The sequence below is a fragment of the Arvicanthis niloticus genome, chromosome 16 (assembly GCF_011762505.2).
Source record: "Arvicanthis niloticus isolate mArvNil1 chromosome 16, mArvNil1.pat.X, whole genome shotgun sequence".
NCBI classification, from domain to species: Eukaryota; Metazoa; Chordata; class Mammalia; order Rodentia; family Muridae; genus Arvicanthis; species Arvicanthis niloticus.
In genome coordinates, this window is record NC_047673.1 from 53,694,865 (window position 1) to 53,706,647 (window position 11,783).

The 11,783-nt window shown below is 43.8% G+C and overlaps 1 protein-coding gene and 1 long non-coding RNA gene across 4 annotated transcripts in view; one reads left to right on the forward strand and one right to left on the reverse strand.

The window, feature by feature from the left end:
• Tll1 (tolloid like 1) overlaps window positions 1-5,187 on the reverse strand; it is a 195,492-nt gene extending 190,305 nt beyond the window's left edge. The window contains exon 1 of the mRNA XM_034520913.3: window positions 4,873-5,187. Coding sequence (XP_034376804.1) covers window positions 4,873-5,041 — 169 coding nt within the window. The 5' untranslated portion in view covers window positions 5,042-5,187. The remainder of the gene's footprint in view (window positions 1-4,872) is intronic.
• A 936-nt stretch (window positions 5,188-6,123) lies between these two features.
• Window positions 6,124-11,456, forward strand: LOC143434706 (uncharacterized). Of its 3 annotated transcripts, XR_013104423.1 has the most exons (4): window positions 6,124-6,612; window positions 9,464-9,817; window positions 10,231-10,687; window positions 10,897-11,456. It is a non-coding gene; the product is annotated as an uncharacterized LOC143434706 (long non-coding RNA). The 3 variants fall into 3 exon arrangements; XR_013104422.1 differs by having other exon boundaries at window positions 6,124-8,725; window positions 9,464-10,687; XR_013104421.1 differs by having other exon boundaries at window positions 9,464-10,687.
• Window positions 11,457-11,783: the final 327 nt, after the last annotated feature.

The following is an 11,783-nucleotide window of genomic DNA, read 5'->3' on the forward strand; positions in this document are numbered from 1 at the left end:
TTACAAATGCTTACAGAAGATCCCAGTTAAAACGTTTTCACAGAGGGACTAAAGCACTATTTAAAACCATAGACAATGTCCCAAAGTAACCAATGGTTAATCACCAGGGCTGGATACGAATCTCCATCTCAGAGTCACGGGGCCCAATGAGCCTACAGGAGATTTCCTATACTGTTAGTTGTGAATGTCATGTTTACATGAGTAGTGTTTGCTGAGACACTAAATGTAGGGTTCACACCTACACCATAAAGGAGGAAAGCTGAGCTTCAACAGAAGAGATCGTGTTTACATTAGATTGTCATACACGTGTAAGGTGCACATTTTGGGAAGAACTATTTATTTGTGGTATAGCTTCGAATGACTCTGAATCTTTCACCTCTCTTCTGTTTGTTGGAGATTGTGTTGATTGTTCTAGGGTTCTTCCTGCAAGGTACTGGCATAAAAGCAGACATACAGCCCAACAGAACAAAGAGAACCCAAAGATAGTCTCATGCATTTAAAGCCAAATGACTTTCTACAGAAGCTCCCAAAACACACATTAGAGACAAGGTCCCTTTAGCCTATGCTGGGCCAGGAGGGGAGGGGAGGAGAGGGGAGGGGAGGGGAGGGGAGGGGAGGGGAGGGGAGGGGAGGGGAGGGGAGGGGAAGAAAACAGACTTTAGAGAAAAATGACTTGATCTAAGAAATTAAAAAAAAAAAAAAGTTTCCAATTACCACTAACTTCTATTTATGAACCAAAACACTGACTGGCCCTCCAGAGAAGGGCAAAATAAATACAGCAAATGCAGGCTAGAATTCTAGTATACAGAGCATAATGCCTTATCCAGCCATTAGGCAAACCTTATTTTGGCCCTGCCTAAGTTGGCTGGCACCACAGGCAAAAAAAAAAAAAAAAAAAAAAAAAAAAAAGGATTTTCATGATCTGACCCACGAAAACTAAGACAGAAGAGACTAGTTAAAACAGCAGATCCTGAAAGTGAGTTTCCAAACCAGAGCTTGGCATCCCAGAGAAGTGTTGACTTCAAGGTAAATGTTTGGATATTTCAAATTGTTATGAAATAAAGTAGAGGTGGAATTGAGCATCAAGCTCTGAAATGCTGTACCTAATGCTGTGCCAGTCCAGCCAGAAAATACACCACCAAGAACAACAAAAACAACTAACCTAGAAATGAGAAATTAGAAACTTGTGAAAATTTTCCCAAGACCTCAGGGACATGGAAACTAGGGCCCTGGTCAGAAAGAAAAGCAACAAGGATTCCCTGGGATGCCAGAAGCTTACTTTTTCATGACTGTGCCCACAGATGCGTCTCAAAGGGCAAGTTCAACCTCTCACCTTTACTGACCTTTTAGAAACAGAAAAGGAACTCCACTCATCTATGCATGAATGTCAAGGTTGAGAACTGTTTCACAGACAGCTCCCATGTGAATACAGAGGAGATAACAAACTGGCTGGCAAACATTACATTTCATTAGTCAGTCTTCCAAGTATCTACTCACCATTCAAACCCCTATTTAGTCAATCTCCTTATTTTCAGTGGCCGGAACATCCTTAATACCTTCTTAAATACAAAGAAAAGAACAAGAAAGAAGAGGAAAAGAAGGAAAAGAAAGAGACAGGACAGAAGGATAAAGAGAAAGGCAGGGATTGTGGAGAGAGAAGGGCGGAGGGAGGAAGAGGTTTTAGTCCAATTGTTTCATGGGTCTCTGCCTTTCAACATTGTTTCTGACACAAATCACACACACACACACACACACACACACACACACACACACACACGTTTGTAAACTGACACTTCACAGATGTCAGTCTTCAGGTTAACACTTACTAGAACAGCACCCTGAAAGGAGACAGATCCTCCCTTGCTTTAAGACAAGTTCCCCCTGCCTCAGGCTCCCCATGTCTCTGGTGGCCTCTTACACTCCAGAGAGTGAGAATCACCTGACTGTACACTCAGCTGAGCAGGTGACCTCCCAGTATAGAGCAGTCAAAAGGTCAGCCAGACATCCCTTAGTGTTATTCTATCTCCATCTCTGTGCAAATTCATTCACAGAACGAATTCCATCCTAGCGGATTTCATCTGTGAACACACTTGAAGTCATGGTATACTAAAACACATGTTTTCATTTGTACTAGAAATGTCTCCATCAACTCAACTTCCTTTCTCTCCTGTAGTTTTGCAGACCTGAAATCAGAACTCTTACAAATAAATAATTGCACTCAACTTCATAAATGTATTAAGAATGATTTTTAACAAATTACTGCTGAGAATAATTTTCCTTGGGTGACATGGGTTTTTGTTGCTGTTATCTCATTTGGAATAGAATTTTGTAGATGAGACTGTGAACAGCCTTGTGTTCAGTATGTACTGAATTCCTAAAAATGGATCTGGTGATATGGTAATAAATACATAACAGGCTATGATCTCTGACTTCCAGGATTTAGATTTAAAGTAAATGACATTAACTTCAGTTATAAAAGTATTCTCCTCCAAACCTATCAGGATTACAAGAAAACCTGCACTCATCTCTTCCATTTGTGTTTGTTGTTTGTTTGTTTCTTTGTGTTTCAAATAAAGTGTCAGAAAGGAAAGTTTAAAATGCAGCAGGAATGGAGTTCTGGGATGATATCATAAAGGCATTGAATGTCACTCAGTCTCTGTTTTCCTGTCTGTGCAGTGGGAAGATTAACAAGCTCCAGCACACAGGAATGCCATGATCCTAGCTAGGACGGTGGACCCAGCTAAGTTCCAAAATCATTAAAGTTGTTTGTCTGTGTACCATCAAGCCACCGTGTACAAACAAGCAGGGTATATCAGGATGCTTGTTAGTGAACTTCAGAAAGGACTTACTTCACAACCCTGGACCAGGCCCTGGAATCCACAACAGGAAAAAGACAGACCAAAAGGTGAGATGTACCTAGAAATCAGTCACGTCTCTTGCTTTTGTATGGCTGTATTTACCAAATACGTTCTCTCTCTCTCTCTCTCTCTCTCTCTCTCTCTCTCTCTCTGTGTGTGTGTGTGTGTGTGTGTGTGTTATTTCAGCAACCTTCTTTTGACTCTTGCTTGAGATTTCAGGGTGCTCACATTCTGTCCTGTTATTTTAACTTTCCTTTGTCTTATACAGTACTAATAAAAGAGACAGTACGATTTTATCACTCCATAGCCAGAGTGATAAATTAAAGCCTTTAATCTTAGAATGTTAAAGGTGGGGGAGAACACTTGAAAAGAAGCCCCTGCATCTTCATACATCTTAGCCTTCTACACGGGCTATTCTTCCTTTCTCAACAGATGCAAGTAGACATGCGCTCACAGACATTCTCTTAGTCAAAGACAGGTAAGGAAAGCAATAGTAATTCTAAGTTATTATTTTCTATTTTTATCCAAAAATAATGCTATACTGAAGGAGAAATGAAAAGTCATTATTACTCAGGTTGTCTTGTTTCTTTTCTTTCCCCGGTTATTTGCAAAGAAAAATATATACCCATGGTTTGCATCTGCTTGAACTCACAATAAGGACACCTCACCTTCGTAGCTGATTGATTCTTCCACAAAAAAGAACGTCAAAATAGACAGTTCCTTTTACAATATTATAAATCTGGGACCTTGCCCATACCTTAAGACAAACCGGAAATTCACACATTCCTTGTTGGAGTCTTTCTCAAAATACTCCACCTACCAAAAGTTACATTTGAGGAGTTGCTTGGCATCTAGTCAGCACTATAGCCAGAATTTCCTGCAGTCCTAGAATCTGGATACACTTAGGTCAATTAGCTGCTTGGCCCCACCCTTTCTCTGCACCCTAGTCTGGAGGCCACACCTCTCGACTTGATTTGGGACACACCAGATAGCGCCTGACTTTGCTTTCCCAAGGACATAGTTACTCTTGCCTGTTGCAGCAACCTTCCCAAAGTTATGAGTCCACTCCACGCTGAACTGAGATTGCCTCGGCCACAATCCAACAGAACTTAGGACAGGGAATTCCCAAAACCCTCCCTGGTGCTTCAGCCAGTGTTGGGTCCCCTGGGACACTACACTCACATGGTTCCTGAGAACCTCTTGGGGCTCCTACCACAGGCAGGCAGGGGCAGAAGCTATTGAGTGGTGCAGAGGAGGGACGCGTGGTGGCGCCGGCTCGTGGGAGCAAAGTGCTATACTCCCAAGTTCCTGGCCCTGAGAGGTGATCTCTGAGCTTCAGAGAGTGTCAGTGCCACTGCGGCTCCTGAGAGAGTATTTTCAGGAAGACACAAATTTGAATGGGGTAGTAACTTGGTATAAATATTTTTAGATTTATTTTAAGATGGGAGAAAAATAACTGGAATCTTATCTACAACTGAGTTCTTTTAAGGTTGTCACAACACCCTTCTGGCCTGGAACTCACACTTAAAACTCTTGGTAAAACAAGGTAGTGATGCCATCTCCACCCACCTTTTGGAAAACCCTGCCCATTCAGTCATGAACAGATGCTGGGAAACTTCGTCCTGAAACAGCAGAGGGCTTGTCCCTTCCTGGTGCATTGAACCCGCTGCGTGCTGGCATTTAAAACCCACAGAAGCCAGCTGTGTTTATGACTTGTTTAATTTCACAGGAGAGGGGGGGCCGGTGGGGATCAGAAACTCTAGGACGGGACGTTTGCCTTAAGCGAGGGGGACTAGTGCTTGGCATCTGATCCTACTAGCACAGAACTCCAGGGAACTTGGGCCTCGCAGGACAGAGTGGGGAAGGAAAAAGGAGGGGGAGAGAGGAGGGGCGACGACGGAGGGGCTGAGCAAGAGAGAAGGAAACAGGTGAGCTTCCATTGCCTCTTGGAGGAGATTTCCAGCACCTTGGTCCCCAGCTGCGCGCCACAGTCCCAACTTAGACAGGCACTTACCAGCTTTGCACGGGTCCTTGTAATCTATAGGCTCCGTTTTGTCCTCTTCGTTCCCATCAAAAGTGTAATCATAATCGAGGCCAGCGCAGACCCACAGTTCCCGGGAGAAAACAATACCCGAGACCACCAACCATAGGAGCATCCTCCGGGAGAGCGCTTGCAAACCCATCCTCCTCCCCTAGAGGAAAAGGAGGGGACCAGACCCGGAGGGCCGCGTGGATATGCGGGGCTCTAGGGACAGTGTTCTTCTCCCCACTGGGAGGCTCCTCGGAGAGACCTGAGTGTTCAGGTGTCCGGAGACATGCGGGTGTCTTCGGGACGCTAGCGAGGGCAAATGCTGCCTGGCTCCCCCGGATGCTGGGGAACTTGGCCGGGGGCCCGCGGGTGGGCGGAAGGCAGGTGAGGAGCTCGGCCCAAGGCAGCCGCAGCCAACCCGGCACGGTCCAGGTCGTCTTCCCAGCGGCCGAACTTCCCGCGATCGCGACCGGCCGCGGCGAGAGGCGCACGGCGGGCTCAGCTGCCACCCGAGCTCCGGCTCCAGCGCCGCGCCCCCGCCGCTGTCAGGACCCCGCGGCCGAGCGCGAGCTGCAGCCGCCTGCGCCTGCCGCCACCGCCGCCGCCGCCGCTCCGGGAAGATGAATCCGGTCTGCACATCAGCACATCTGAATTGAAAGGGGAGACCGAGGAAGGGGGTTGGGGGCAGGCATTTCTACGCCGCCAGACCTTAAAAGCCCTGCAGAAGCTAGGAAACTCCCGACTGCCCGGAGAGCAAAGGGGTGTGAGGATTTGGAGTGCCTCTTTCCCCACTCCAGGCTCTTTTTTACCCTCTTCCTAACTTGAAAAAAAAAAAAAAAAAAAAAATCTTCGCAGCATCTAACCCAATCACTCGCATCCTGCTTACTTATTCATACAATCAGGGTCAGGATCCGGGCCACAGCCTCCTCTCTGACTTCGTTTGATAGCCTTATACAAACAAACAGACGCGAACGCGCTGACATTTCCATTTCTATTTCACTAAAGATAAAAAAAAAGAAAAGAAAAAGAAAAAACACCAATGCATTCCGCATATGCGTCCACGAACAGCAATTAATAGATGAGGTACGTGTCAGAGCAGAGCGCCAGACAGGGGGTGGCGCGAGGGATCGTGACAACTTTGCTGCAAATCTCTCTCTCCTGCCCTCCCCATCCCACCCCACCCCACCCCCAGATAAATAAGCGGTATGTGTTTCTTTCCCTTGCTGCTGTTTAACCTTCCTACCTCAAGAGTGGAAGAAAAAGTAGCTGACCCTTTTCTGTTTGGGTAAGAAAACAGACTTCTGTGCGAAGTCAGTCTCCTAACCAACAAAGTTTTACTAAGAACTAGAGAAATTAATTTAAAAAAAAAAAAAAATCGAGTTCCAGATTGCACCAGCAGGAAACGCTAAGCCCTCGCTGATGGGCTGGAGCTAGCGCTCACGTGGGCGCAGGAAGGGAAGTTGGAATACTCGCCTCGCAAATTTTCTGACAGTTCTGGCGCCCATGCCCAGCGCCTCCTAGTACCCTTCGGCTTCACTTGTTTGATTTCCTCCCTAGGACAGGGCGTTAGAGCCGGCAGCTGAATCAGAGAGGTAAACCACTCCTCAGCCCAGCAGACTCAAGGCAAACACAGGTTGTGGGAAATTGAGGAAGGGGAAAAAAAAAATCGGAGGAAATCTCTGCAGAAACCCCTGGTGTGAGCAATTCCGAGGTTTCCCCACATCTGTAAGTAGTTTCCAAAATAGGTGAGACGATTTCCCCCACCCCCAAGCTTCCGGGGGCCTGGCAAGCTGAGTTTTCTGTTCCTTTTCTGTCACTTTAGCAGGGACTGTCTTCTGTTGCCTTTGTGTCTTTATTTAAGGAAACCGGCCCTGTTCCAAGAGGGCATTTAGGCAGTAAGGAGACAGCTCTCTCTCTCTCTCTCTCTCTCTCTCTCTCTCTCTCTCTCTCTCTCTCTCTCTCTCTCTCTCTCTCTCTCTCTCTCTCTCTCCTCTGTGTGTGTGTGTGTGTGTGTGTGTGTGCGCGCGCGCGCGCGCGTGTCTGTGTGTCTGTGTCTGTCTTTCTCTTAGGATAGGAAAAAACAACCTTTGGCTTGGAGGTGTGTCTACCCTATACCTGCTGCAGAAAAGTAAACATCTAATCTGGAAGATGACAGACTGTTTTCTACTTGAAGGAGGATCCGGAGGTGAACGGGAGGTGATTGTTTCCCCTTGGCAAAGTTGGAGTTTCTTGAAGACCACTACAATGATGACCTCTTTCTGGAGATCTAGATCGTAAACATCTAACCCCGTCATACAGAGCAGAGCGCAGGTTTAAAAAAAAAAATTTTGCTTGATAAGGAGGGAAAGACAGTGCTTTCCGAAATTTCCTGCTGAGTCATGATCAACCCAACCAGAAAAGCTGTTTGTATAATTAATGCTGGTATTGCTCCTGCGGGGCTAAGCGAAAGTGCATCCTACATAGCCCATCTCAGAACCAGAAAATGCAATTTATCTTTAGAAGACCTCTGTCCTTGAACTGCTGACTGTGTCTGCATGTTTCTTACCCTGGACCCACTAAAATGCCAAGAAAGGTCTAAGACTCTTATCTTCTAAGACCCTCATCTTCTATGGTTTTCAAGAGTCTGTACCTAGAGTGCACATCCTTGGCACGAATGAACATGTTTTATCGTTCATTGGGAAAGAAAATGGTACCATATGGGGACATCTGCCTTATTATTAATAGACAGTGATGTCTGTTAGATCTTCCTTACAGATCTGTCACTGCTCTGTTGAAAACTTTTATGAATTTGGACTAGGGATGTAGTTGATAGAGTGTTTGCTTAGCTTGCACAATCCCCTGAGTGGATCCTCACTACTACCTAAAACAAATTTAAACTAGTGGAGAACAGGGAGTTCAAGGTCATCCTCAACTACATAAGGAGTTTAAAGCCAGCCTGCAATGTGTGTGATCCTCTTTCAAAAAATGAAACAAATTAATGAATAAAAATGTAATATATTTATATCCAGAGAATTGGTGACTACCATACTAGAGCATCGGAATTAAGTAGAGAAATATTTATTTATGGTTAAAATGCTTGGCATGGTTTGTTTGTTTGTTTGTTTGTTTGTTTTACATAGCAATATCCTGGGCCTCATAGCCTAAAAAGCCTTAATAGTTAAAATATTTATTTATTTATTTATTTATTTATTCTCTCTCTCTCTCTCTCTCTCTCTCTCTCTCTCTCTCTCTCTGTGTGTGTGTGTGTGTGTGTGTGTGTGTGTGTGTAGGTAAGCAAGGGAACAACTTTTTAGGGTCAATTCTTTCTTTCTAGGTTCAGGCCACCTACCTTGTGGACAGTCTCCTCTGTCTCCTCAGCTTCTGCCTTAGCTGGCCCATAAGATTCTCTAAATTCTCCAGTCTCTGCCTCCTACCCTGCTTTAGGAATGCTGAATTATGGATGTATTTCAGCATCCAGCTTTATGTGGGTTTTTGGGGATTAAACTCAGGTTGTCACATGGTACGTGGAAAATGCTTTTACTCACTGAAAACCTTCCTCTAGCCCTAGTTTTCAGTTTTTAAGTCTTAAACTTAGCTCTATTTGTAACAAATCAGCTGGGTTTAAATGTCATTTTTTTTTTCCTATAGTTGAAAGCTGATTTTTGTCCTGAACATGTAAAAAGATCAATTTGGAAAAATAGGACTGTGGTTAAGAAGTTCAATCTGTGTGTAGCTGTAGACATGTGCAGTATCTAAATTCAATCTCTTCAGGAAGATGAAAGAGAAATTGATTTCTTCAGGCAAACCTGCTGACATGGCCCTGGCATCTAGCTGGTGGCTGCCCTTGACCACCACCAAGGTACCTGCAATGACACTCAGCCCCTCATAAAAGTAACAAACTGTGACCCCAGAAAAGGACAAACTTCATAGCAAATCATCATATCCTCTTTGCTATCATAGTGGTTAAATTATACTGCATGTAGAAAATACCAACCAGACATGTCTGTTTTATAATCTAGTCAATTATGTCAAAAGCTTTCCTATGACATTAAGTAACATGTGAATATATTCCCTTCATGTGTCCTGTGAAAAAGGATGCACAAAACAATAATCTCATTTAAAATAAGAAAATGGAATATGTAATCCCTGTAAAAATACATGTCTGGAAAACTAAATAGACAAAATTTTTCAAACTTTATTATGGAATGAAATGTTTCCTTCCTGCCCTCTCAGCTGAGTTTTGATTTGCCTTGTTTTGTTTGCTTTTTGTTTTTGTTTCTGTTTTTTTTTTTTTTTTTTGAGATTGTAACTAGGTAATTCTATAAAAATACATTTCTAGAAAGCTGTCATTGCTGGGGGTCAAAGACTGCCAATATTGGTGATTTTATGTTGCTTCAAATTTTAGAAGAATGCTTTATGTTTTTAGCACTATTCTTCTGGCTGAAATTTTATATACTATGGTAAAATCTTTCCTATGAAATGTGGACTCTGAACCTCTGTGAAATCCAACCTCTACAGTTTCTATTCTAATACTTTTTAAAAAAAAAACCTGAAAACTATGACTTCAAAAAATTATTTATTTTCATTTTGTGTATAGGAGAGTTTTGCTTCATTTATCTCTGTGTACCATGTGAATTCCTGGTATCTGAGAAGGCAGAAGAGAGATTCAGATGCCTTGGAACTGGAGGCAGTCCCACAGTGGTGCCTGGAATGGAACCAGCATCCTCTGAAAGAGCAGTGAGTTAAGTGCTCTCAAGTAAAAGTGAGCCACCTCTCCAGTACCACCGCTATGACCTTTTAGGTCATATTATTTTACATGTCACCATTACAGAATGGCTTCAGTTCATTTAGCTCTGTTTTAGTTTATTCTCAGCAATGCAGTGTTTAGGACTTCTTTTTTGAAGTTCCTTCATGGTGCCAAAGATTAAAACCAGAGCCTCAGGCAAGCCAGGTGGGTATTCTATGATTGAACTGTATCCCCAGCCCCACAACTAAAACTAATTTCAGTGATCCTACGCATAGTCAAGATCTGTTTGTACTGCTAATAACAACTGACACATATCAATGTAGTATCAGCTAAGAAAGAAGGAACATATGGCAATATTTGCCTCAGAATAAAAGTTATTATTTGGTAAAGAAAAGGCTTGCAACTTCCCCGGGCAGAAAGAAAGTGTCCTGTTGCAATGTATTCTGGATACTTGTTTGTTCATGTTTTTGTTTGTTTGTTTTCCCCTTTTCTTTTGTTGAGAATAAATTTTCTTTCTCACATAACAGATCCTAATTATGGTCCCCCCTCTCCCTCCACCTCCCAGTTCATCCCCACATCCCCTCCCAATGCTGATATACTCTCTTTTTGTCTCTTAGAAAACAAAGAGGCTTCTAAGGGATAATAATAATAATAATAAAGAAACCTAGCACATTGGAAATGGAAGTATAAAAAAGAAGAAGAAACAGAAGAAGAAAGAGAAGGAAGAGGAGGAGGAGGAGAAGGAAGAAGAGGAGGAGAAGGAAGAGGAAGAGGAAGAGAAAGAGGAAGAAGAGGAGGAGAAGGAAGAAGAGGAGGAGAAGGAGGAGGAAGAGGAAGAGAAAGAAAAAGAGGAAGAAGAGGAGGAGGAAGAAGAAGAGGAAGAGGAGGAAGAAGAAGAGGAGGAGGAGGTAAATGAGGAGGAAGAAGGCCCAAGAGAAGGCACATGAACAGAAGCCCCACTCATTTGCAGAGTCAGGAATCTCACAAAAATACTAAACTGGAATGTGTCCACAGTCAACCTGCTGCAGACTCTATACAGACCTTGAACAGAGTTCCTGCAAGTTTATATGAACTGTGAGTGTATTGGGGGCCTTGTTTTCATGGTGTCCTGCATCCCTTTTGGCTCTTACATACAATCTTTCTGCCCTCTCTTTCAGAGGGGTCCCTGAGACCCTGTGGGAAGGATTTGATAAAAATACCATATTTAGGGCTGAGTGTTTGATGGTCTCTCACTCTTTATATAATAATGTCTGACTCTCTGTATTTCTTCAAATCTGTTGCAGGAGGAACCTTCTTTGTTCATGGTTGAGCAAGAAACTGATCTTCGAACATAGCAGAATGTCTTTAGGAGTCATTTTAGTGCAAGGGTTTTGTTTTGTATTGTTTTGGGTTTGTATTTGTTTGTTGTTTTGTTTTTTTATTAACAAACTGTTGGGCGCCGACTTGTAGCAGAAAGCGGCTATCAGCTTTGCAGCCATCTTGAGCCATATACCCTGACGTGAGACTTGTTTTTCAACAGCCTACAACAGCTGAAGCACACTCTGATATCCCACATATTTTGTTTTGCTGTTTACTGCCCCCAGCTGCAAGGCGCACGTGGTATCCAAGCCTGCAAGGCGCACGGTGCATGTGCTATCCACGTTATCCACGCCTGTAAGGCTTATGTCATATCCACACCTGCAAGGCACGTGGTATTCATGTGCCTACAAGGCACGTGGCAAAAGCCTATAAATACCCCAGATTTCCCTTCAATGAGAGAATACGGGAGATAATGAGAGAGACAATAAAGCAGAGAGAGACACAATAAATGAGACTTGAGATTTGATCAGACCCTCTGTCTTGTCTCCATTCTTTGCTGCTGCTTGCCCCACACTCTCTCTCGCTAGACCTGGACCTGTGGAACGGAGTGGGCCGTTACAGTTTGGCCACCGAACTTGGGGCAACTCGGGCGTTACAACAAACTATAGTATTTGGTTTTGTCCTAATTTCCTGGGCTGTCTAGTCTCAGGTTCCTGATGACCTAAGCAGTATTGGGTATGGGTTCCATCTCATGGAATGGGAATGATGTCAAATAAGGTATCAGTTGGCTAATTCCATAAGCTTTGCGACACTACTGCACTAGTACATGTTGCAGACAAGACACCATTGTGGACCAAAGGGTTTGTGACTG